This window comes from Punica granatum, chromosome 6 (genome assembly GCF_007655135.1).
Source record: "Punica granatum isolate Tunisia-2019 chromosome 6, ASM765513v2, whole genome shotgun sequence".
Classification (NCBI taxonomy): Eukaryota; Viridiplantae; Streptophyta; class Magnoliopsida; order Myrtales; family Lythraceae; genus Punica; species Punica granatum.
The window spans coordinates 5643910-5670262 of NC_045132.1; the positions used below are offsets into that span (position 1 = coordinate 5643910).

The window sequence follows — 26353 nt, forward strand, 5'->3', positions numbered from 1 at the left end:
CATGACCAACTAAGCCACTGCCTCTCCCTCCCTCTCTCTTTCTCTTTGCCTACTTGTCACTGTCAATATTTATCGTAGCTTGTCGGAGCTCCGGTAACTCCTACCGAAGCAGCTTCTCTCCTCTCCCCCTTGTGCTCAGCTCTGCTTGACCCTCCTCTTTCTTCTGCCGCCATGAGCCCCTGCTGCAGTAGCTCAGCCGCTCCAGTATATAACTAGGCTCTCAACTGATGAGTGGAGATGAAGATAGAGGAGGATGAAGGTAGGGCTTTTTTTTGTTTTGAAATTTTTATAAATGATATTGTTAAAATTTCGATCGAGCACCACTCAATTTGTTTCCGTATGCCACGTCGCGCCGTTAAGTAACACGTCAGCCAAAACCGTTAAAAGTGGCAAAGGATCTGACGTTGGGCTAGATCTGATACTAAATTAATAGTTCGTGCTTTTCTATGTAATTTTCGAAAGATAGTGTTAGAAATAATACAAAGTGCAAATGTCGTACTTTTTTTAGTAATTAACCCTTTATTTTTTAATTAATTCATGGTTTGATCATTCTAAAAAGAGAACGCTCGAAATTGGGGCGTCAATTATGTGGAACATTCGGTTATTTCGAAGTTGTAGTGCTCGGCAAAAGGCATTTTAAACACACTACGAACACCCCAATCATAGGTTTGAGCAGAGAAAAGGATGTCTCTGAAATTGGCTCTTTGATAAGAGCCATGAATAAGTAGTCAGGCAAAGTGACTTTTTTTTATTCTTGTATCAAACTGAAAAGTCTCCAATTCCGATGAGACGGCCGCGGTATCATAGTCGGTGATTGGTTTTTTGGTGTGCACCGTGTGAATATTTATAAGCTTGGATTTGGAGTAGTTCACAACTATATTCCCAAAGATCGAGCAAACTGCGTTTTACTCTTTCATGAAAAAAAAAGAGCATTTTATTTTACTTTTTACTCTGATTAAAATGGAGCTAAAATTAGGCGGATTTATATTTTTTTAATAATTATAATAAGTAACAAAATGAAATAACAAAAGAAGAATAAATGGAATATAAAATTGATTAAAAAAATGAACCGCGTTCTGAGATTGACTCTCTCTCTGGGTGTGACGCACACAAAGAGTATATATCCACCCAGGACACAACAGAACAAAACACTTTCTCACTTCTTCCCCTGCCCCCCCCCCCCCCCCCCCCCCCCCCCCCCCCCCCCCCCCCCCCCTCTCTCTCTCTCTCTCTAAAACCTCAGCTGAGAGGAAAAGCAAGAAAAAGCGGACTCTCTCGGAAGAAAAGGCAGGCAAGCCAAAGCTCACCTCCAGGAGAGAGAAAGAGAGAGAGAGAGAGAGTGCGTTGTCGCATCCGCCATTCCCACGTGGTGCTGCTTCTTCTTCTTCCTCCTCCTGCTCCGCTCCCCCACCCCCGCCACTGTTCTTCGACCCCTTCCTCCCCCAGTCAACAGCTCAATTGACCCTCTCCCCGCAAAACCCTCCAACCCCATCTCCACAATTTCCCCGACCATGGATTCCCCAAACCCGCCCGGCGACCAGGTCCCCACCTCCCCAAACCCTCCCGATGACGGCGGCGGTGGCAGCGCTGGAGGACGTGAAGCCAACGGGGAATCATCGGCCGCCGTCCCTGATATCCCCCAGCAGAACCCGGCGGAGGAAGATGGGTCCGGTCACGCCCAGGAGCGGGATTCGGATTCCCGCGTTGCTGACGTGGCGGAAAGAGACGGCGGCGGTGCTGAAACCAAGGCGGCTAGGGCTTCTTCGGAGAAGATTAGGAGGAAGAGGGGCCGAGCGTCTAGGGCTTCTTCGGATAAGGCGAAATCGGTCGCAAATCCGGCGCGGAAAAGGGAGAAGAAGGATGAGGACGACGTGTGCTTTGTCTGCTTCGATGGTGGCGAGCTCGTGGTCTGTGATCGCCGGTGAGCTGCGGTTCCTCCTTCTAGATGAATCCTTTTCCCTTTTGCGCGGTTTAATGGCAGTGTCAGGAGCTGTGCAATGTTCGTAGTCCAATTGGTAGAGAGAGGCTGCAATCAAGTGCTAAACTTGCTTGTTACCAGATGTCTGTTGATAAGGCTATAGTTTCTGCTGCGGCTTTGCTCAATTTCCCGGAGGATATGCGGAAAAGGCTTGTACTTAGATATATATGAGAACTAGAGAACTAGTAATTAGGTCAGACAGCAGTTGCATGATTCGGGAAATTCGGGGAAAAAAGTGATTTTTGAACTTTATTTTGTTAACTTGAACCCGTTATGAGAGAGCTTGATCCACGATAGCCATAAGGGTTTTGGTTTAATGAGTTTTAATGTGTCTTTAATTCTTTTGAATGTTGTATGCATATTTTTGTTACTTACCGTGGGTTGTTTCCATTAGGGGTTGCCCCAAGGCGTATCATCCGACTTGTGTTAAAAGGAGTCAGTCATTCTTCCGTTCAAAGGCTAAGTGGAACTGCGGTATGTGAAAGTGTATTAATCAATTTTTGGTACATTTTTATAAGTGCTAAACTTTTGAGTGAGTGTAACTATAGAAAGAGGATAAACTGCTTAGTGAGCTAATTTAAACATTTGAAAAGATGTTCGTATGATGCCTAAGAAGGATAACTGGTCAAAATATGAATTGGTGGCCTCGTCAGGTGGTGAGCATTTGCTTCCTTTCAGAATCTCGGCATAATCCTATTCTACTTGTATAGAATTTTTTGTACTAGTTTGGGTGAGGACTGCAGTAGCAATACTTCCTAGTATATTCTTAATGTTGTAAAATATTTAATAGTGTTAAAGACATGCACATGGAGAGTCAACGTCTTTTGCGTATATGGCTTTGATTGTAATCTTCATAATTGATTGACAAGTTTCTCCATAAGTACACATTAATTAGCATGTTTTTTCTGGACAGAGTACAATGTTTGACTACCTTTCCTACTTTTGCATGCTTGGCAGGGTGGCACATTTGTACTTCCTGTCAGAAAACCGCCCATTATATGTGTTACACTTGCCCACATTCTTTGTGCAAGACGTGCTATAGGAATGCTGATTTTGTATGCATCCGAGAAACCAAAGGGTTATGTGCAACGTGTAGGGGGACTATAATGCTCATTGAAAATGTCAAGGGAGGAAGTAAGGAAACGGTATGCAACCATTTCTCTTTATTGTTATGGTTATAGCTTGAGCAATTGTTCAGTGCTTTACATCTTTCTTTGTTAATGGGGATTAGTTTCTGGAGAATTGTCGAAAATGTTTCATACTATTCAAATAGTCATATTTCCAGGAGTTTTGGTTTAACTTTTATCTGTGAACTCTTATCTTTGCAGGTTCAAGTGGATTTTGATGACAAAACTAGCTGGGAGTACCTTTTTAAGGTGTATTGGACTGATTTAAAAGAAAAGCTATCTTTAACAGTAGACGAGATCACTCGAGCTAGGAAACCTCGAAAAGAGAGAAAAAGCAAGAGCAGACGAATCATTGAGAAGTTACCCAATGGGTATGCTAAGTTGGGTAGTCAGCAGCGATCATATCTCTGTGAGAGAACAGGGTGGGCTTCTAAGGAGCTGCTTGAATTTGTTGGGTATATGAAGGAAGGTGACACATCTGCACTGTCTCGGTTTGAGGTGCAAGCTCTCTTGTTAGAATATGTAAATAGGAACAATCTTCGTGACCCAAATCAGAAATGGCAAATATCCTGTGACATGAGGCTTGTGAAGCTGTTTGGAAAAGCTAGTGTGGATCACTTTGAAATGCTAAAGCTTCTTGATTCCCATTTCCATGTTAAAGAAAATCTCCAGTTAGATGGAACAGCTCAAGGAACAGGTATTGATGCGGTTGGTGGGCAAATGGACATTGATTTGAACAAAGATGAGCAGCCTGTGGTGGATAATGATAAGAAGATTGAAAATTCTGGGAAGTCGGATGAGAAGGATGTCCATGTTGACCAAGATGATTTCGAAGGGATGGATTATCAGAGGATAAGATCGATCTATCTGCGGCGAAATTTGATAGAGAATCTGATTGATGATCTTGAACAATTTCAGAGGAAGGTCGTTGGATCAATTGTCAGAATCAGAGTTTCTGGCAAAGATGAAAAGCAAGAGATGCATAGACTAGTTCAAGTTGTAGGTAAATCTTATAATTTCCCTTGCTTGTTGTTTCTGCCTTGTAAAATTGTCAAGGTAAGTTCTACCATCACCCTTAAGTTTTTTATAAGACTTGGATGGACACTCCCTCTTTTGACAGAGGACGCTGATACCCACATTTCAAGTGCACTTGTACCTCTTATAACTTTTTGAAAGTGCACATTTATCTGCTATAAGATTTGAAAAGACATCAGTCCCCCCTGTATGAATGGTGTTCTAATCATTTTGAAAAAGTATTGTGCGTCAGTCTGGGACTTAAAATAAGATGTGCTGCTGTCCTATTTCTGAAAAAAGAGTGTAAAAATCTGTTAATGAAACTACAAGGGGGTGTCTCATATATACTGAATTGCTTATTCCCAGTTTAATAGTTAAGAGTCATTAGTGATCCTGTCTGCACCTTTGAAATTGAATGACGTTAATTAACTGATTTAGTGGCTTTATGCGCAGGCACAAGCAAGACAAGTGAACTGTACAAGTTTGGTGATAGATCCACGAATGTCAAACTTGAAATACTAAACTTTGATAGGAAAGAAGTCATATCAATTGATGAGATCACAGATCATGACTTCTCCGAGGTGATTGGACTTGTCTCTGCAGTTAGTTTTTTCCTTATACTTTAGTGTACTGCTTTAGTCAACATTTATTCATTCAACAGCACCATTATAAATTATCTGCAATTATTTCTGGTGCTTTGGTGTTGATAGATATTTACTGGTGAAGCAGCTGCCTCACAGCACTCGCTGATTTCATGACTATTATGTTCCCTTTTGTCCTATGAATAGTGCTTCTTATGGTGTGTTCTCCCATTGATGTGGTTATACTGGCATGTCATGATTTTTATGAATGGGTTCTCAATCTCTGTCCCTTGTCTTATCCCCTGGAAAGGGGAAGTTGAAATCGTAAGAAAACAAAAAAATCTCATTGCTGAATGGAAATGAATCCCTATGTTAGGTGTAAGATTACTAATGCTTTGATGACTAATATATGGTCATTCTTAGAATGCTTTGAACCTCGATGTAAAGGGGAAGTTGAGATCATAAGAAACGAAAAAATCTCATTGCTGAATGGAAATGAATCCCTATGTTTGATGTAAGATTACTAATGCTTTGATAACTAATGTATGGTCGCTCTTAGATTGCTCTGAACCTCGATGTGTCTTTCCAAATCCTATTAAAGTTCTAAGGAGGCTCCTTTGGTAATACTAAGTCGGAATTTGTGTTTTCGAAATCTTGGGCTTTTATAATAGTGTTGGACCATAATATATCTCAAGCGTATTTGCAAGTGGCCATGTGATGCATGACTAATTTCGATTATTCTCCAGCGTTCTCTGCTGAAATCTTACTTTATTTCCTATTCTCTACTTTCAGGAGGAGTGCAGGCAGTTTACCCAGAGTATCAGATGTGGACAAGTCAAAGGGTTTAGGAAGGTTGGTGTCCGTATTTTACTGCTGTTTGTTTTGGCTTAAACTTTAATTGCATAATATGGTAATATCAAGCATGATGACTCCATTCCTGTCCCATTTTGATTTTCTTTTTCATATCTGATGTGGTTGAGAACGTGTCCTGACCATGATGCACTTTCTCAGGGAGAAAATCAGCAGAAAGCTCTCTCAGTCAAAGCGGAGCAAGTTATTGATGTAAGTATATTAGCATTTCCATGCTTATGAATGGAATTAATGTTGTTTTTGGTTGGATGAAATTGTGAATTCTGGATGGATTCCATTGTTTGGTGGGATCTCCTTGGAAAATATCCTTCATGGCACTTTGGTAAAGTACCACTGTTGCCCTTATACATTCATTTTAATAGCCAAATCACTCAAATCCCTGCCGCCTTAGCCAAGTTTGGGCACCCGTCCAGTGGTCCGGGGACAATATTTAAGCCAGGCTTGTCACAGCGTGGCAGATCTGGCCTTGCTGGTCATGTCTGGGTTTGTCATAGCTTCGTGGTGGCTGAGGTTGTCTGCTACAGAAGTATTGGAATTTAGTAGTTCAAAAATAAACAGATATGATTTTATGGCACGGGCTATTTTGGTCTTCCAGCCAGTAGCCCTCTAACATTCCATGTCTTATCTGAGATATAAAAGCCTGAGTTCTTCACTATTCTCCTCTTTCTCATCAAATTATTGAAAGTTTATTTGTAGTTATAATTTCAATTAATTCCTCATTTTCTGTTGATTAGCTTATGCAAAATTCCATACCAATCATTAAGTACATAAGATTTGGATCAAACATGACGTGGCCGTGTAATTGTTGCAGGAATCTTCCTATCAGCTGCCTGTGATAGTGAATAAAACCAGCCCTGACCAGGGAATAGAAGTTTCTGGAATTAACAGTTGGAATACCGCAAAGAATCATGCCGATGCCATAAGTTCTGTGACGCGTGAAGCTCTTTCAGGAGCTGCTTCTGAAATTTCACCTTCGCCTCTTTCAACCGGAACAGAGCAGTCTGTCAATGATGATGAGACATACAAAATGTGGCACTACCAGGTACTGTAAGATGGAAAAAAGCACTAGAGATTTGCAAGATTCAAGGGGGGGGGGGGGGGGAGCTCTTTTTTTTTCCCCTGAATAAGAAGATATAATATGCTAATTCATTTTTGAGATAAATTCAGAATAAAATTTCCCTGGAATCGTTTGTCTGATTTCCTACATCATCAGGACTCAAATGGAAAGATCCAAGGGCCCTTCACTATGGTTCAGATGCGGAAATGGAGGACAGTGGGTCAGTTCCCTCATGATCAGAGGATTTGGAGGAACGATGAGAAGCAAGAGGACTCTATTCTCCTGACCGATGCTTTGGACGGCAATTTTCTTAAAGATGCCCCATCCCTGCATTCACGGGAGGAGGAAAGGCTCGCCTCTGACGATCGGGACAGTAACTTGGACGGGGTATCCAGCATTAGCGTGAACACTGGCAATAACAGCATGAGGAGTGAATTGGGTTCCCCTTTCTTGAGTCATACTGTTAAAAGTGAAAGAGAGAGCATTAAAAAAGCATGCAGATATTTTCCGAGACAGTTTGTTGGTCCCAGTAAGACAGTGTTGGGTCCCATCAGTGGAAGTCAGGGATTTAATAGTAGCAATGGGATCTCGAGCCATCAACAGATAGGTGTGGCTCAAACTCATGGTGGGTCTACCGGCAAGAGGGAATATGACGGTGACGGCTATTCTTCGACTCAGTCGAGTGGACAAAATTGGAAGGCACCTTCTCCTGTAGTTTGTTCCTCCATTGATAACCCACCGGGGTCTTTAGTTAATTCACTCCTTGCGACTCCACAGCAGAGCAACGGATCTGAGATCGCTTTCTCTGGTCTTCCTGGGCCTGCTCAGAAGCCTGTCTTTGAAAATTTCAGATCTCCAAACAATTCTGTTGAAGACTCGGGTCCCAGCTGGAGTAGTGCCTCTAGTTTAGTCAATGGTGCATCGACTATCCACAGAGCCGTAAATGGTGCATGGGATTCCAATCTTGTTCCTGCTTCTTCTCAAAAACCGACTGAAACATATGCTATTGATGGTTCTACTCTGACCTTGGGAAATGGCCAGTTAATGCCTCCTTCCACAGTGCCGCCTCCTTTCAGTTGGCAGGCAATGGTAATTGAACCTGCTGAGTTCACATCCTTGCCTGAGGAATCAGTATCTGATCTGATCGCAGAACTTGAAGCGTCAGAGCCTCTTAATACCAGCTTCCCTTCGCCAAGTCCAAAGTGTTCCGACGGGTCGAGAGGAGGCATCAGAAATGACTGTTTCAGTCCGGAGGCGAGTTTCTTCTCAGTATCTCAGCTCGGAAGGGTTGATTCATTTAGCTCCTCGCGCAACTTTCCAATCCTGTCTCCTAGTGCAGTCACGAATGAACCAGCCGGATCTTTCTATTTCAATTCCCCTCAAAACTTGCACAAGGCGATTTCGCAGGAGAATTCTTCCACAATGAGTCATGGATATAGGAATGGGTATCCCGAACATGGACACGTTAGTTGGGTCAGCACAGGAGAGAGGAATCCCGAGATGTGGGAAAAGCAGCAGCAGCAGCAGCAGCAGATTAGTCCTTACTGGGGCGGGAATAGGAGCTCTAATCCTAGAGATCAGTTCTTTGGTGGATTAAACTTGGATCTCAGTAGAGGTAGGTCCATATGGGATAGGCAATAAAATAGGTAAACGTGAGCACGAGATCAAAGGAATCTCATCTCGGGAAGCCATTTGGTTTGGTGATCAGGGAACTTTCTATGTACATTTTGCAGAATCGGGTGTCGGAAAGGAAGATAGTGCTAGCAATTGGGTCCCGGTAGTCAATTTGCACCTGGATACGGTCGTGAATTCCACAAGAAATAATTTGTGGTGGATTAATTTTTGTAACCATTCTTTGTACAAGGACTGAATTAGATTCTGTCAGATAAAATATGGACCTTTGTGTGAAGTGTCCTGTAAGTGGTGATATGAATAGAGATGTAACTCAACTTTTATGTAATATCTCATCATTTATTACTTACGGGGTTTGTTTGAATTGTTGAAGTTAATCGGTATCAATGATCAATACATAGGTCGTTCCAGCACCATGAAGATAGAAAATGGTTAATCGACCCTGCAATCCGGTGAAGAGGATGTTTTGGGTTCTGGAATAGATTGCCATCTTTAGCAGCGCGTTCATTTTCTCCAAGTCGGACCGGAGACGAGTGTGCACTGCCACAAGAACAATGTGATCTATTGATACGGGTTAAACTCTATGCCCCGAGCTGACCTGCTCGTTTAGCTTGTTATAACTCGAGGAGTTCCTATTCATCTGACCTTGCTGAGAATATCAACTACGGTTGTTTTTCCGGGTTCTTAGCCAAGAGAACGAGGCTAGGCTAGACATTCATTTTTTTCAGTTCTCGAGGTCCGTGGCTCTTCAACTCCAGTTCAAGGCCAAGCAGCTTTTATATCTTATACGATGACATATATCATCGAAAGAACGGTTGATCCCGTCCCGACCGAAGACCACGTTATTTTCTCCTATTTCAGTCTTTATCGTCCTCGTCCATTATTTGTATGTACCATCGGCCTCCAGGATTGCAGAGGGGGAGGAAAAAAGTTTCAAAGAGAACAAGGTGCAACAATAGGCCCAAGCAGAAAACAAATTTCACTCAGAACAACTCGTAGCCTCAATGGAAAAAACACGGCTCTTTTTTTTTTAATTATATATATACAACATGATGTGCAGGAAATAAATAGGAGAAAACAAAACAAAATATTCAAATATTGGGGGGCCAAAATCCAAGGCCGTGGCTAGTGCATGTGATCTCCATCATTGAAAATGGCTAAACTTAGGATCCGGTTCCCCTTCACTTTCAAATTAATTCAGGTTCAAATTGGGTCAATCGTTAAACTCTTTTATAGTCGTGGATTTTTTTTTATTAACAAGAGTGATACCTTATTTTAAGGAGAAAAGATGTTAAATCATTTGTTAACTAACTTTCAATTTCTTTGATTTGGTTATCATTCTTTTGAATCTCCAGCTCATACTTTACTAGCCTACCTTACCAATCATTCCCTCATGATATTGTGCTCTCAGCTATAGAATCTATAGGAGCAACGTGATATTGAGAAGTACGCCATGCGAGTCCTCAGAGTATAATTAATCCTTAGAATTCAATGGATTCAAATATGTAGAGTCCAATAGATAACAGCGATCTTACCCGGCCCCCTTGGCTCCTTGTGCTACAAAGCAGATAAATTATTACATAAACTCAGTTCATTACGTCACATTGGTGGAGTAAGACAGTTGTTAGCCAAGCAACTCATTAACTCATTAATCCTAGACCTAAATAACTAAGCTCGTGTCTTTGCTTGCGGAAAAACTGCCCATCGTTATCATAAAATCTCCTTAGCTGGGAAATAGTATGGTCATATACAATAGATATGGACCCCTATTAAATGAAGAAATTTTAAGCGTTCTTACCTTTGATAAGAAAAATATCTCTACCACCGTTACTCGAGTCATTAACGTTCATTCATTCGTTTGTTGAAGGTAAAATATGAACATCGAAGAAATTGTCTGCACCAAAACCTATATTTTATTTCATTGGTTCAGCTAAAATGGTGTTGCCATAGAAAATTACCCTGCAAGTGTGGGGGCAGATATGTATGCATGATAAATGGCGCTTAATTTTCGCGCCACCATTACCTATCGTGAACGGCCATTAACGGTAACTAATAATAATTAATTAGTTAATTAATTACTAACCACTCTCAAGAAAAAGTACATAGGAAAAAAAAAGAGTAAATTATACTGATAGTTCAAAAAGTTTTAATAATATATCAGATTGGTTCAAAATATTTTTTTTGCTACTTGATAGTATAAAATGTTTCAAAGTTGTAACATGATAGTACAAACCGTCATTTCGCCATTGACGCCGTTAAACCGACGCTGATGGTACAAAATCGATTTTTGTATGACGTTATATGATGATGCAAAATGTTTTGAAGTTGTAATTTAATAGTACAAAATATTTTACGTAAGTTATATAATGGTGTAAAATTTACAGTCTTGTAAAGGACGACTTGACGGCGTTAATGGCGATATGACGATTTGTACTATCATGTTACAAGTTTGAAACATTTTATATTATCAAGTAGAAAAAAAACTTTTTAAATCAACCTGATACATTATTAAAACTTTTTGGACCACCGATATGATTAATCAAAAAAGAGAGTGAACTATCAATTTGATGATTATTTTAGTCTCCAGGTGCATCAATTTGGTCTATGTAACATTACCTTGTTCCTTCGTAATATCAAATTAGTCCTAAATACTAATAGCATCAGATGACTTTGATCCCTCCATCGGTCGCTGTTGGTCCCAAAGTTACGTACGGACACAAAGCTCTCGGTGTTCTTCGACTTTGCTTTCTTTCCATTTTCAGATCCGTCGAAGCTTCAAAGTTCAATCTCTGAAGCAATCTTCGCTGTTCTCTCTATCCTCTCTCGAATCCCAAGACACGCAATGTCTGTTTCCGACTTGTTTATGTCTTTAGATAAGTCTATATATATGCCTATATAATATAAAATGATAAAGAAAGAAAGGTGTGGGGCAGCGAGAAGAATCAACCATCCTCTTGCAGTTCGGTGGTACCCTCTTGACTGAAGTTCGATTTGAGGAGTTTTCCGAGTGAAAGCCCCGATCCTTTCTCTGGGTTTCGGTGGATAATGAATACCCTTCATTGGTAGATTCCGATTTCAGGATTAGGGCGTTGGATATTGTCACGTATAGATTCCGAGCGCTTAAGAATTGATGCGGTGATAGAATGGCTGTACATGCGGCGTGTAAACGGTTTGGGCAGCAACTCGGAGGCGTTCAGGGTCCCGGCTTGACCCGATTCGGTGCGGTGAGTTCGGTTTCCCGGCGAAGGCAACTCGATTGCCGGGAGATGTCTCAGCTCGTGAAATCGAACGGAAGGCGTTTGTTTCTCGTGGATACATTGGCCCTTGTAATTTCCTCTGCTCTTGCTGATTGTTTCTTATGATGGCATCTGCTTTTCTTTCATTTGGAGAATTGATTGGTCTGAATGAAGTGAGATTTCGTAGTTATGGTCAATATCTCTTAAAGTGGGGCTGATTGCGGGATTCGGGGATGATCTGGCATGTTAAAAGTTCTTATCTTGCCTGAAATTCAACGATAATGGTGTGATATGCAGAGAGAAAACACGAGGGAGTGCTTGAGTTGAAGATGTTATGCTGTTGATTCTTTCTATATGTTTTACTTCTTGTTGTTTTGCTTAGCAATCTGGGCAAGGATGGGATGCTTTGTTTGTATATGTAGAAGTGAATTCCTTACGGAAATAGGGAGGACGTCTCACTTTGTTAGTCTGAGTTAGTTGTGCCTCTTTGGAGTAGGATTTGATGAATTCTTTCAATCTCAATTGATTTTCTCCAAACATGGGCATTGGACAGGTGAGGAGGCTGGAGGCACAAGGCGTGCCTTCACAGCAAGCAGAGGCAATAACAGCTGCAGTCACAGATGTACTAAATGATAGCCTTGAAAATGTATCTCAGTCATTTGTATCAAAGCCAGAGATGCAGAAAGTGAGGACTCTGCCTTAATGTGACATGATATATTTTACTTTGGAGACATAGTTATGCAGTTGGTGCAGTTGTTTCTGTAAAATTATTGTGGATCTGCACCTGGGACATCTGTGGAGGAACTTAATATTCGTGATTATGAGACCATAAGATCTAGCGTTTGCAGGTGTTCTAAATTCCAGTGTGCCTCACAAGTTTGGAATGCCAAATGCAATCAGAAGTGTGACTTTACTATTTTGCTGACTGGGATGTGGTTTTTGTGTCTTTCGGTAGGTTGAAATGGCTCAGGAATCCAATCTGTCTAAATTCAAGTCGGAGGTCCAGAACTCACAGGTGACCAGTTTTTTCTAAACATGTTCTACTTAAGAGCTTGTTCATAAGTTAATGTTGTTGATAGCATACTGGTATTGTCCTGGTATCCATTTCACTTTAGTGCGCGCGCATTTGCCTATGACTATTTATTTTCCAATAGTATGTTTAATGGAAATCTTCAATCATAACCGACAGTATTCGCAGGAAAAGGAGAGTTCAGAATATAGGCTTTGGAGACATTAATTCAAGGTTATCTTAAAATGGATTCCTAAAACCACTGTTGTTTTCTTTCCTCTGGATCCAATCTATGCACCAGGCAGCGTCTGTAACTTGGTCTAGTGGATATCTTCCAATTTCTAGGAACCGTCATATTCCATAATTCACTACTGAATGATCTCTTGCCTGGTTCACCAAAAAAAAAAAAGTACACTTTTTCCCACTTTAATTTAAACTCTTATTTGCATGTCAAAAGGCTTCAACTTGCAATTTTAGATGATAGTATAGGAGTTCTAATAATAATTATAACGGTTCTCACGTTTTTCAGGACCTATTCATAGAAGGGAAACTTTAGAACTGCCAATTTTTGCTTCAAATTACTCCTCTTTTTTATTTTTATTTTTATTTTTTAACGATAAGTATAAGTATATTTCTTTGAGCGAGCTTGTTCAATGTTCTGCTTGCCTAAAAATTCTCGGCATGTATTTGATGCAGGGACACCATTTCTCTTTGTTGCAACATGAGACTGAAAAGCTCCGTAATGACATAGATAAGATGCGAAGTGAGCTGAGGTTAGTTCAAGAGTTATTACAACCTACCTTGTCTCACATTATCTGAGAGAGGAAAATGTTTCTTTTGCTGTTTCATTCAAATATTCATGGATGTTTGATGAATTCAGATATGAAGTCGACAAGGTTAATGCTGGGCAGAGGTTGGATTTGAATCTCGAGAAGGGGTGGGAAATGTCAACATGAATTCTTTGGTCTTTCTTCTGTTTCTGTGAGCTTCATAGTGAATGTGCCTTTTCTTATGGTGGTTGGTTTCTTGTAACAAGCACAGAAGGATAAGGGAAGAGCTATCCAATCAGAGTGCTGAAACTTCTAGCCTAACCAATAAACTCGATCGGGTTAGTCTCGTCATCGGATATCTCTTCATTGATTGATTGATGATATATCTTTTCTTTTTCTGAAATATATTCGTTCTAATTTGGCAATTTTCCATATCTTAGGAGATCCATGCTTTAAGGGCACAACTGGAGGCTGCAAAATATGATGTGATAAAGTACTGTATCGGTTCTCTCGTCTCAATTTCTGCTGTCGGTCTTGCTGTCATTCGCATTTTGATGTAGATATTCCAGTGGCTAATTGTATGACAAGGTAAACTAAGTAGCAGAGATCTACTTAATCTTTCGAGGTGCTGATTTTCTGAACAAACGGACAGTCTTTTAGAAAGTCCGGAAGCAGACTGGGGAATGATGTTAAGGGGTTCCTCGTTGGTCTGGCATTATATGAACTTGTAACGGCAGTTAGCTTAGTTGATTTACTCTGTTTGATCCAATTGTTTGTTCATTCTGTTGTATTTGGTCAATTAACACATCGAATAAAAAAGGTTACTTACACTTCTGCATTATAGGGAATTTCTTCTCCTCTTCCCTTGCACTATTGCAGCTTTATATATTTTATTTTATAATTTTCCCCTCAAATATTGCTTCTAAGCCTTTTCCTTGAGATAGCAAAATGGAATGGCAATCAAATTTCGGAAAATTTCTGGAAGGAATCGCCATTCTGTCATTCGGTAATTAAAATCTTAATCGGAGATGACTTCTCTGTTCTAGGTGGACATAGAATGGGAGTGGCTATTAATTGCTTGATCAGTTAAGGGCCTAAGATGGGCAAAATGCCGAAGTGTGTTATTCTGGGGAATTGAGGAAATGCACCAGATTTCATACAAACTCCATCTCCCTCCAAACAAAGGAGAATGCTGCTTTCACTCTCCTCCAAATTCTTCCATCCCCTCCGTGTCCACGTAAGTGAAACTATGTTCTATTACCTTGTGGGTAAGAACTTACAAGAGAAAGCTGCGAGGTAGGGTACGTAAAAATGTGGAAATTCAGCTTTTGCTTGCCAACTGATATGAAAAACAGTTGAAGAATTCAGACGATGGTGTCAAGTGTGTCATCATAAGTCTTATATCTTCTCCTCCCTCACAAGGAGGCTTGAAGATCCGACGAGTTCGGTGGGGGCAGCTTCCGGTACGAACTTTGAGGGCCTGAAAGTGTTTGGCTCCTCCCATAATACGATAGCTGCAGGCATTGATATTGGTTCGAGCCTTGGATGGGATGAAGCTGCTGGCTGTTTGGGTCCTTCCCCCAACAGGTACGGTGGAGGAGTGGGGTTGGAAGGTGAAGGCGGATGGATTTCCTAGGTATCGATTTATAGAAGACAAATATCATGGTCTAGTGGCCGCGGCCAGAATTATAAAAGGGAAGCGAAATATTGAAGATAGGTAGAACTCTACCTAGCCCTGTCATTGCAGGTTGCCTGAACTGTTGTTGAATAGGGAAAATTTTCGGTCTAGTAGTCGAATATTCAATCGCTATGCCTCTTATGAAAAGTTTTCCTACTAGGAGAATAATGTTTCGTACAAGGAGAATAATGTTTCGTACGGGCGTCCTGGCTGAATATTCAGCCGTTGGACCCAAGAATAGCCTAGCAGAATATGAAGTTGTTGCTAATGATGCGACAATGGCATCAGTTTCGGTCTTATTCATCGACTCGGCCAATGGGAGGTCTTTGTAAGTGACCCCCATGGGAGGTCTTGGATTTGCCTCCGATGGGAGGTCTTAGAATTTGCTCACGCTAGGAGATCTTTGTAAGTGCCACCGATGGAAGATCTTGGATTTTCTTCTGATGGGAGGTTTTTGTGGGTGTCCCGATAGGAGGCCTTTGAATTTGCCTATGACGAGAGGTACTTAACAATTTTCGTTTGGCGAGGTCGTAGGATTAGATATCACGCTCGCGACGATCCCCTGCGCACTCTCATTTTCTGCAATTTGGCCGTCGCAATTGCTTCCTTGGAGGAGTCTCGTTCTCTGCAACTTGTTTGTCCCACTTCTACTTGCCGCCTTGTGGCTTGCTTTTTATTAACCTGAAAGCTCCACTCGCATAAACGAAGTGTTTTGGTATTCCCCACGAACATACAATAAATAACTAGCTATATTTTGATCTAAAATCTTTCGCACCTAAAAAAATTCCTTTTTTCTTTTTGGGTGAAAATTTTCCTTTTTCGATGGATTGGGTTGAAAAAAAAAAAAATCTTTTTTGATCACAAAAGATGCCTAAAAAGTTGTTTTACAATCACGTAAGATGTAATTAAGTTTCATAATCAAAGAGACTTATAGCACAACAGTGTACGCTCTCGCGTGGTGATTAAGAGATTTCATGTTCGACACTTGTAGTTGGATTACCTATATCTTTTTATTAGCTATTCATGAGTATTTTTTATAATAGAAAAAATTAAGTCCCATAAATCGCGTTTGACTTCCTAATTCCCTTCCGGCTTCTGGATTTCTTGCTTTGTATTAACTAATTCCAAGCATGTTGACTTCTTATCTGCCGACTAACTTCAAATAATTTTTTATTTAAAAAGACAAAAAAGGAATTTTCTCGACTTACAGATATACAAGTAGAAGATGCAGGCACAGGTAGAAGGCAGAGAGGCGGAGGAACATATTTCATAAATAAGTCCATATAATTTTATATATAAATAATGAGTAATAGTGAGTTGAGTTTTTACATTATCATTCATCTATTATTTTAATAAAAGGATAATTAATTAATTAATTAATCAATCAATTTTGACCTAGGTTGTTGCAGCTTCCTCTAGATTTATTAATTCTGAAGGAAATTATTTTAGATGGAAATTATGTCTAAATTTTCGAAGTTGAGACATAAAAAACCTTGTTCAATTATAATATATATTTCGATCAAACTGCAATGTGAGCACAAGTTGGAGACACAGGCGGAGTAATATTTTCGAATCCTTTCACCATGGGAACCAATCCTTTTCAACGGCCCAACGGTCGACCGCCACCAACGTTCATTGTTCTAATAAGAACTCTTGAATTCAAAGCAGAACCAGCAGGACTAAGGGAAATGAAAATGATTCTTTCACATACCACAGTTTTCCTTCATCACTGCCCCTGCCTTCCTCCAATCAACCGAAATCGGAACCTCGTCGAAGACTGCGGCCTGTCCCTCCACATTTTTCTGCAGTTGGAGATCGGAATCCCGATCTTTATATAATTATAAATGTAGATTTTTTTTCTATATATATAAATGAAACTTGAATTCATCAATACACAAAGAAAATAAAAGGAATAATCACACCAAATATCATGAACTTGCATCGTTTTCCCAAATATAGCATCAACTCTCAAATTTCCGAAATATAATAGGACGTTACACCCGTCAGACCAAAAATGTCACATGTCAATAATTCTGTCACGGTTCGTGACGTGGCAATAAACGACAATTAACGTGGCCTCATGATTTTTAAGCTCCAATAGAACAACGACAAGTGGCATTCTTTCACCCAACCAATTTTTCAAAAAAATCCATACTTTTTCATTTTTGAAATTTTTTCCTAAACTTTTTTGGAGGAGTGGGCAAGGGCCCGACCCCGACTAAGGGCTCCCTGCCGGCCCTCGCCACCCTAGGCAAGGTGGCCTGAGTCTGCAGGGATTGAGGGTCGACAGGGGAGGCCCAAGCCGGGTCGAGGCTCCCCTCCCTTCTTCCCCTGTTTTCTGATTAAAAAAAAAAAACGGGGGAAGAGGAGAGGGGGGCCCCGACCCGGCTGGGGGCTCCCCCTTGGCCTCGACCCTTCGGACGAGGTGGCTGTCTCCCCAGAGGGGTTGAGGGCCGGCGGGAGAGCCCTTAGTAGGGTCAAGCCCTTCCTCCCCTGTTCTTCTTGAAAAAAGAAAAAAAAAAAAGGAAGAGGGGAAGGGGGCCCGACCCTGTTGGGGGCTCCCCCGCCGACCCTCGAATGAGAGGTGGCTGTCTTGCCTGAGGGGTTGAGGGCCCGCGGGGGAGCCCCATGTCGCTCCTCACCTCTCCCCCCGACCCATCTAGGGGCTCCCCCGCTGGCCGTCGACCCCTTGGGCGAAGTGGCTGGACTCGGGCCACCTCGCCAGAGGGGTTGAGGTCGGCGTGGGAGCCCCCAGCCGGGTCGGGGCCCCCTCTCCTCTTCTCCCGTTTTTCTATTAGAAAACAGGGGAAGAGGGGAGGGGGTCCTGAACCGGCTGGGGGACTCCCCCACTAGCCCTCGAACCCTCCGGTGAGGTGGCCGGACTCTGGCCACCTTGCTTGGGGGGTTGAGGGCTGGCGGGGAGCCCTCAGCCGGGTCGGGTCCCTGCCCACTGCTCCCCTGTTTTTTCAAAAATGTTTTGGGCCAAAATTTCAATAAAGAAAAAGTGTGGGTTTTTTTTTTAAAAATCGGCTGGATGAAAAGGGCCACGTGTCATTGTTCTATTGGAGCTTAAAAATCATTAGGCCATATTGACTGTCGTTTATTGTCACGTCACGAACCGTGACGGAATTATTGACGGGTGATATTTTTGGTCTAACAGGGGTAACGTTCTACTATATTTGGAAAATTTGAGAGTTGATGCTATATTTAGAAAAACGGTGTAAATTCATGATATTTGGTGTGATTATCCCAAAAGATAAAAACAAATCGCTTTAACTAGTTTTAAGTTCAATTCAAGTATCCTGTTCGCAGCCTCAGTTGCACAAGTTAATAATTTGTGGCGTAGTTTTCGCAGTAATTGCTGCAAAACATGACTCAATATTTAACCTGTTTCTCCAATTCACCAGCCTGTGCATGAGCCTTTCAGACCTGCTCTATTTAATATGTAATCTGCAAAGTCCATTCAATTTACTTGAACCATTCAATTTACCTGTAAACGCAAAATGGTGGCAAGGTGGGCGGAGACGGAGTAAAGAAGATGACAATCCTCGGATGTCTACATGATCCTGGCTATCCCGTCCACCTTTCCGGCATAACATAAATCGAATTGATTCATCAGTCTTTCGAAAAATACACGTATTAAGCAAATAATCGATTCTGATGAATCATAAGTATCATGACTTGGAAATTTAGATAGGGATGAGGAAGAGGAATGAAAAATCACTTATCTGAATTGATAGCAGTTACAAACAATCGGAGGCGGAGTTGTCTATTTTGATTTCTCTCGTTGCTCACCACCGCCGGGTTAGGCATTCAATGTCGATCATTGTGTTACTCGGTTCATTTGACATGGTTCTTCGTCACATCTCCAATCAGTCCCTCGACATTAGTGAGTCCGACCTAGGATGAAGTCACCCGCTTGCCAGGTCGAACACCAACGTCGGGGCAACATCATTCCCAAGTTGGTTACTAACCACTGCTCCACATGCTTGGCTTTGTTTGGGAATGGAGTGGAGTTGTTAAACTCCACTCCATTCTAATTATAAATAATTATATTTATTTAGACTTGTAATGATTGTATTGTTAAATTATGGGAATAAGTGAGAAAAAATAATGAATAGTTGAAAGAAAATGATAATTGTGTTGTTAAATTGTGGAAAAAGTAATGAATAATTGAGAGAATTTAGTATTAAAAATTTAATTAAATGGTGGTTAAGATAAAAAAAAATTATAAAAAAAGAGAAAAAAAATAATTGTGTTATTAAATTAAAATAAGTGGGGTTAAGTAAAATAGAGTTGCATTCCCAAATAAAACCTTTAGTCATTTCCTCAAAGTTCCCATCGCTAAAATGATGCGGTAATCATTTGGTTGTCTCGCCACCGCTAATGTGAAGAACACGAGACACGTACTCATGGGTTCTTGTTTGATATTAATGTAATGATGATCTTTCCTTCAGGAAATATAATGATAATATATATATATATATTTTCCCGTGAGTCCTCAAATGCCCACTCTAGCCTTTCTTCCCAGAACATCGAATACAGCATGTAGACGTCTTCTTGCAGTATGTGGCGTCATGCTTGGTAGTTGTCGGACTGCATGTATCAACACCGACACATCGGACCATAAGAGACATGCCTATATGATGAATCCTACAACTCTCTTTTTGGTGGCACGTATTATTACGGGATATTGAAGAATCAGAGATTGGCTGAATTGCTTAACCTTCATTAACCTGGGAGTTATCACATATAGAGTGCAGATCGTGCACAATAAGCAAGAAGAAAAAATCAAGAAAGTATCCTATGATATACAAGGAAATATACATAACCTAATTAATCGTATGCACAGCTATACAAAAGGGACGTATCCCTTGAACTCCGGGAAATATCAATATCCTGTAATACGTATGTCTCGTTTGATAATTAAATGACAAAAACAATGCTAGCTGAGACAACTTTTGTCTGGAGCCCTTCTGAGCTCCGATGATATGAAGGTTCGAGGCCAGCTCTCGCGCATCCTGATTTTGTACAAATTCATGATTCACTCAGGTTGCTGTCCCGAGTAACTAAAGTAAGTACATCCATCGCCATGGCCTCCGGGATGTACTGATAATATTGGCAAATTCTTGTGAAATCAGTTAGTTTGGCGATTCTGGTGCATATTGCGGCTCTTCAGTTCAGTTTGTATAGATCCGCTTCATGTGGGCATAGTTATTTGTTGGTGCGTTCAGTTTGAAGTTAAGATAAGTCGACGTAATTAAGCTGCATGGAAATGGCACTGGCTTCAATTCCTAAAGTGGTTCTTGGCTCCCTAGCATTTGCCATCTTCTGGGTCTCGGCGGTTTTACTGTCCGTCCCCGTTCCTTCCGGTTGGATGGAACGTACACACTCTCCTCGGGGCCATGCTGATGGTCATCTTCTTGAGTCTTAACTCCTGAGCAAGCCTATGCGTCAGTCGACCTCCAGATCCTCGGCCTCCTCTTTGGAACAATGGTTGTTAGTGTCTATCTCGAGAGGGCAGACTTGTTCCAGCACCTAGGGAAGTTACTTTCCTGGAGAAATGAGAGAGAATTTATCTCATTTTATGATTTAATAAATCTATAAGTGAGTGAGTGAGTGAGTGAGTGAGTGAGTAAATAAATAAGTAGGAGAGGAAGCAAAGTCATTGGTCATAACACGGGCAGGAGCAAGTTTGGTGCGCAAAAAAGCACTAATAATTCATAGTTTTCTCTTTTTTTAAAAAGATTTTTCATAAAAAGTGTTCCGTATCATTTTGATATTTTGAATATTATCTCTCGATAAATTCCTTTTATTATATATATATATATATATAAATGAAGTTGAAGGAAAATGAGAGATACGGAGTCCAGTGTAAACTTATTTTCAAACTGCATGGATATTTATGTTATCTAATTATGTTATATTTAAAAGAACATAAAATAAAAAAGAAAATAATTATAATGTTATAAAAGTTTTGAGGAAGGAGGGAGAGAATATGCCTTCCTTTCATATTCTTGTAATTTTTTTTATATAAATAAGTTAATTTATTTTATTTTATACCACACTCAGTTATATAAAAGCCAAAAATATTCAACCACTTGCATTAGCTATTTTGTCTTATCAGGTTAAACATATATTTGTATTATATTACTAATTGGATAACGTTAAAATTAAAAAAATTTAAAAAATGAGAAAGAATCTATCATTTTATGATTCAAGGAATCTTTAAGTAAACAAACAAATAAAAAAAAAGGAGTGAAACTAAAGTAATTGGCCATAATAGAGGAAGAAGCAAGTTTAGTGTGCAAAAAAGCACTAATTATTCAATTTTTTTTTTTGTATTTTTTGGTAAAAAAATTTTCCTTATCATTTTGATTATTTTGAATATTATTTCTTGTCAAATTCGTTTTACGTTGTGTATATATAAGGTTGAGGGAATAGCGGAGACATAGAGTGTGAAACTACATTTTGAATGAGTGTGTATTTTTGTTAATTAGTTATATTATATTAAAAATAGAAAAATCATTAAAAAGGGTAAATTGCACTGGTGATCCAAAAAGTTTTACAAATATTTCAATATAGTACAAAAAGTTTTTTTTGCTACTTGATGGTACAAAATGTTTTAAAGTTGTTTCTGTATAATACAAACCATCATCTCGCCATTGACGCAGTCAAATCGACGTTGATGGTGCAAAATCAGTTTTTGTGGTTACATGATAGTACAAAATGTTTTGAAATTGTAACTTAATAGTAGAAAATATTTTACGTAAGTTACATGATGATGCAAAATTTACAGATCTTATAAAGGACGACTTGACGGTGTCAATAGCGAGATGACGGTTTGTACTATACTGAAACAACTTCGAAATATTTTGTACCATCAAGTAGCAAAAAAAAACTTTTTGTACCATATTGAAATATTTGTAAAATTTTTTGGATCATCAATGTAATTTATTCTAAAAAAAATTGTGAAGTTACGTTTTGATGGAGGGAGCCAGTATGCCTCTGTTTTACATTCTTGCAATTCTTTTTTTTTTTGTTTTTATATCAATAATTATTCTATTTTCTTTATATTACACTCAATTATAAAAAGATAAAAAAAAATTACATCAGCTATGTTGTCTAATCAAGTCAGACATATTTATATGTTTTTGTCTTATTGGATAAACAAATAAGAAAATTTCTCCTATATTAAATTCTGCAAGTAATAAATAAATAAATCTGACAGAAAGTAAAGTTTTGATCATAACAGAGTAAGGAGCAAGTTTAGTAAGCAATAAAGCACTAATTATTTTATAAATTTCTTTTTTTCCTTGTATTTTTCATAAAAAAATTTTCATATCATTTTGACTATTTTAAATATCAATTATTATTTCTCGATAAATTTTACTTTGATATATATATATATATATATATATATATATCTATAAAGTTGAGGAAAAAATTGGAGATACGAAGTCGAGTGTGAAATTATTTTTTAACTGCATGAGAATTTTTGTTATTTAGTTATGTTGTGTCAAAAAGAACAATATATATAAATAGATGAACGGGGAAAAAGCAAATTATACTCTTTCTCCTTTTGATACCGCCTCTACATCCTATATTTGAAATGTTCTTATAACTATGAACAAATTAAAAGTGAAGGTGTGATACTTTCTATAAAATTGTTTGAGCTATTAAAATAATATAGATCAGTTAAGTTACAATAATAAATTACTTGCAAATATCAGACCTATTGAATATAAGAATCTTACATTGTAAATTGAGAAAATAATTTCATTTACATATTGAGCAATTAATAAATCAACTGTTGGTATACATCCGTATCACACAAATACACTGGATAGAGAATATAGTAGTGCTACCGACGTGAATTGGTTCAAGTGATTCGATATTTTTTTCTCCTTAAGCAAATTCATGAATTCGAGTATTGTAAATAGAAAAAAAAAAATTCATGCTAGGAAAGCTTTATCTCATAGTAGACTGATCAAGTTCAACTAAATTAATCGAGACCAATTGAATATTCAGATACGGGATTCACACCGAAAGTGTTCCATTAGAGAAAGTTCGAGTGGATTCTTGGGCTGTGATCTTGCCCCACTACGTAGCTGGATCGATCTTTGAGCTTGTTATTAATGAGTGCGTGACAGTGTTCGTTATTAATCCCACTTGACGTTGTTCGGGACCCACTTTAGAACTTCATCGAGGTAATTCTTATCCTTCTAAGATCCTATTATTATAAGTATCATGTGGGGTCATAGATCGATGCCCCCTCATCCACCCCTACTGTTACGCCTCGTGTCCCTTTCTGTTGATATACGTTATCCCACATGGAAAAATTGAGAAAGAAACCACAAGCTTATATGAGGCTTGGGTCTAACAATCTATCAGCTTAAGCTTTTGGATTGCAAATGGGCTCAAGTTTGTGTAGGTTCAAGTGGAAAATTTACATGGTATCAGAGCGGGTTATACTTATGCGCGCTCGTGTGGGCTTACACCACGCTATATTCAGTTTCAAGGCAGCCAAGAGTGCGCCTCATGTTAATCGGGTCCAAGAGTGGCCTGGTCCAATTTCGAGGTAGCTAAAGGTGCACCTCTAGTTAGGCTCGAGTGTGGAGCTCGAGACTAGTTTGATATTTGTCCCCTCTTGCACGAGCACGGAAGAGGATGCTCAGCTCGTGGTCAGTTGTTAAGGGCGGGTGTTTAAGGGCACGTGTGAAGTGTTGGATCACACGTGGCCACGTGAGGGCGGGTGTTGAGATACGTTATCTCACATGAAAAAATTAAGAAAGAAACCACAAGTTTATATGAGACTTGAGTTCAACAACCTATCAGCTTAATCTTTTTGGTTGTAAATGGGCTCAAGTTTGTGTAGGCCCAAGTGAAAAATTTACACTTTCCCCAAAGCTGCTTCCTCCGCTGCAGCTGGAGCGCCCCAAATCTGCCCCTAATTCGACCAGGGCAATTTGGATTTTGCTCGATATGACCAGCTCTGCCCTATATCCGGCCAGATTTGATTGGTCCCTGATGATAACCCCCGATTTGGGTCAACCCCATGGCTCACCCACCCGGCCTGATCGAGATTCAGTGTCAACCTTGTTATGGTTACCGTTTTTCCATTCCAGAAACTTTGGGTGCTCGGGAGCGTCGACGATTTACCAACATTGCCCGACGCCACTTATGTGTCAGTTTCGCTGTCCATTCTGGTAGCCGCAATGAGCTTTGCTTGGTTTGGTTAGGTTGTACTTGGATGATCATGGATTGTGATGATTCCGGGCAAAATTATTTGGTATCAATTGGGAGTGGTCTGATTATGGTGGATATGTAGTTTACTATGTTAGGTTGGTTAATAAGGGGTGATTATCTAATCATCCAGGCTTGTGCCACCGTCGATAGTCGTATGGTTGACTTACTAGTCGGTAGTCTAGTGGTTGTCTTAGCTGAGGATCTCGTCGGCGGTCTAGTGGCAGTTTTAGTCGAGGATCTCGTCGGCAATCTATTGTATATAATGGGTGTGTTTTAATAAAATATTCCTCTTCACCAAAAAAAAAAAATCATGTTGGTTCATATGTTTTTCCTAACAATATACTGTAGGGTCATTTGCTTTTGCTAACAACGCCAAATGAAGCCAGTAGTATTGAATGTTTACAAGAAAAAATATCATTTATTCGTTATATAAAAATTAATTATAATATATAAAAAAGTAGAGGAGGGTGCAATATGAGAATGTGTCATAGATAATTTTTTTGAAATCCCAGCTCATGGTTGAACGTCCTGCTAGGAGAATTTAATTTTTCATCAAAATCAAGAGTAAACAAATTCGAATTGCAAAATGATCCGAGTTATAGAATTTTTTTAATATTTTCTTGAAAACAAAAAAAAGATTGTTTGGCATGACATTTTTGTAATTTAAGAAAGATATTTCTGCTAATAAATTTTAATTTTTTCTTATAAGGTTAACTTTCTCCATAAATTGGATCATTTTTTGATATATTGATTTGTTTACACAGCTGCAAAGCTTGGGTCTATACCTAATTGGGTAAAAGTCTAAAGAAGATGAACAAAAATGTATGGATGTTAAAAATATGCTTTTGTTTTTTGGGCTGAATAGTTAATAATATATGTTCTTGATCACATACTACAGGTCATAAAATACTGTTTTACAGAATCTAAATCAAATTCAATGTAATGGAGTCGTGAAAGTAAATTTACAAGAAAAATCTTGATTAGTATCTGATTCCCCGAGCATACTTTTTTTATTTCAAAACAATCAATTTAAAAAGAAGAAAGTTATTGATTTAACACAACATATAGATTTTAAGACTTGTCACTTGAAGGAGATGTAATCGAAAAGCATACTGCGGGATGCTTCAAATAGTGGAGTTTTGATTTAATGTCCTCATATTACTCATGGTCGAACTGATGGCTGTAATACACATGAAACTATAGCCCATTATAATATGGCACTTGCCCTTTTGAGTTGCATCTACAGATCTCTGAGTGGTATGCCATTGTCGGAAACAATTTTTCACCGATTGTAGCTGTGACTTTACAATACTACTGTCTGTAACCAATGAGAAACAAAGAATAGAATAATTCATGAGGAAGGTGGAGCACTTTATTGTACAGTAATGGCAACACTTGCAGTCCATCGTATTCGCCACCGGTGAAAATAACAAAGAAACTGTACGCTAAATAAATTCCATAAAAGATATTGAGATTTAGCCATAACAGAACTAAAGAAAGAAAAGAAAGCTCGAAGAGAACATATCCACGGCCATTGAAGAGCATACTACATTTAGAATATGAACCCCCTACAAATAGGAAGTATATCAGCCAAATAATATAGATAAGATCAATCCTGATGGAAAGAACACTCGAAAAATTAGTGGACGATTCTTGGGGGCATTCTGTCGAGCACTTAGAGAGCAAACTGAATAAGAGGGTTGATAGAACATGTACATCTATATTTATATACAATTATTAAGCCTAAGTCGACGCACATGAAGGATGAAGCCTATGTTCTTTCGAGTGACTTTTGAATTGACGAGTGATGAAAATGCAACAAATGGTGGAATGTTATGGTGTCACCTCATCATAAAATTGCAAGAGTCTACCTCTTTAACCTACCATTAATTTACATAAACATTTTGAATTCTTTTGTTATTTTTGGTACCAATTTTTGGAATATGATAAAACATTTTGAAAAAATATAAAAAGGTTGTTATATCTCATCATATTCTCCCTTGTCGATTTCCTACTTTAAAGTTGAATAAGAGAACTTACATAGAAGACGAGACTTCATGCAAAATATTAGTCGGATTAGTATTGGTTATGATTTTCTATTATTTCATGTACTTAATTTTATCGATACTATATTAACAGTGAGATTACGCTT

The 26353-nt window shown here is 39.2% G+C and overlaps 2 protein-coding genes across 5 annotated transcripts; both read left to right on the plus strand.

The window, feature by feature from the left end:
- The first annotated feature begins 1208 nt into the window (after positions 1-1208).
- On the plus strand, positions 1209-8631 carry LOC116210567 (zinc finger CCCH domain-containing protein 19-like). Its single transcript, XM_031544472.1, has 9 exons — positions 1209-1921; positions 2373-2452; positions 2936-3123; positions 3307-4108; positions 4573-4700; positions 5493-5552; positions 5712-5762; positions 6382-6612; positions 6784-8631. Exons 1-9 carry the CDS (start codon positions 1512-1514, stop codon positions 8266-8268), a joined length of 3435 nt encoding a protein of 1144 aa, XP_031400332.1. The 5' UTR covers positions 1209-1511; the 3' UTR covers positions 8269-8631.
- Positions 8632-10933: 2302 nt separating this feature from the next.
- Positions 10934-14122, plus strand: LOC116212350 (protein FMP32, mitochondrial-like). Of its 4 annotated transcripts, none has more exons than XM_031546907.1 (8): positions 10934-11226; positions 11326-11585; positions 12049-12180; positions 12451-12510; positions 13201-13277; positions 13385-13441; positions 13546-13612; positions 13715-14122. In XM_031546907.1, the coding sequence occupies exons 2-8, from the start codon at positions 11403-11405 to the stop codon at positions 13832-13834; spliced, it is 696 nt and encodes a 231-aa protein (XP_031402767.1). In that variant the 5' UTR covers positions 10934-11226; positions 11326-11402; the 3' UTR covers positions 13835-14122. The 4 variants fall into 4 exon arrangements, with proteins under 4 accessions (XP_031402767.1, XP_031402769.1, XP_031402768.1 ...); XM_031546909.1 differs by having other exon boundaries at positions 11339-11585; XM_031546908.1 differs by having other exon boundaries at positions 10934-11218.
- Positions 14123-26353: the final 12231 nt, after the last annotated feature.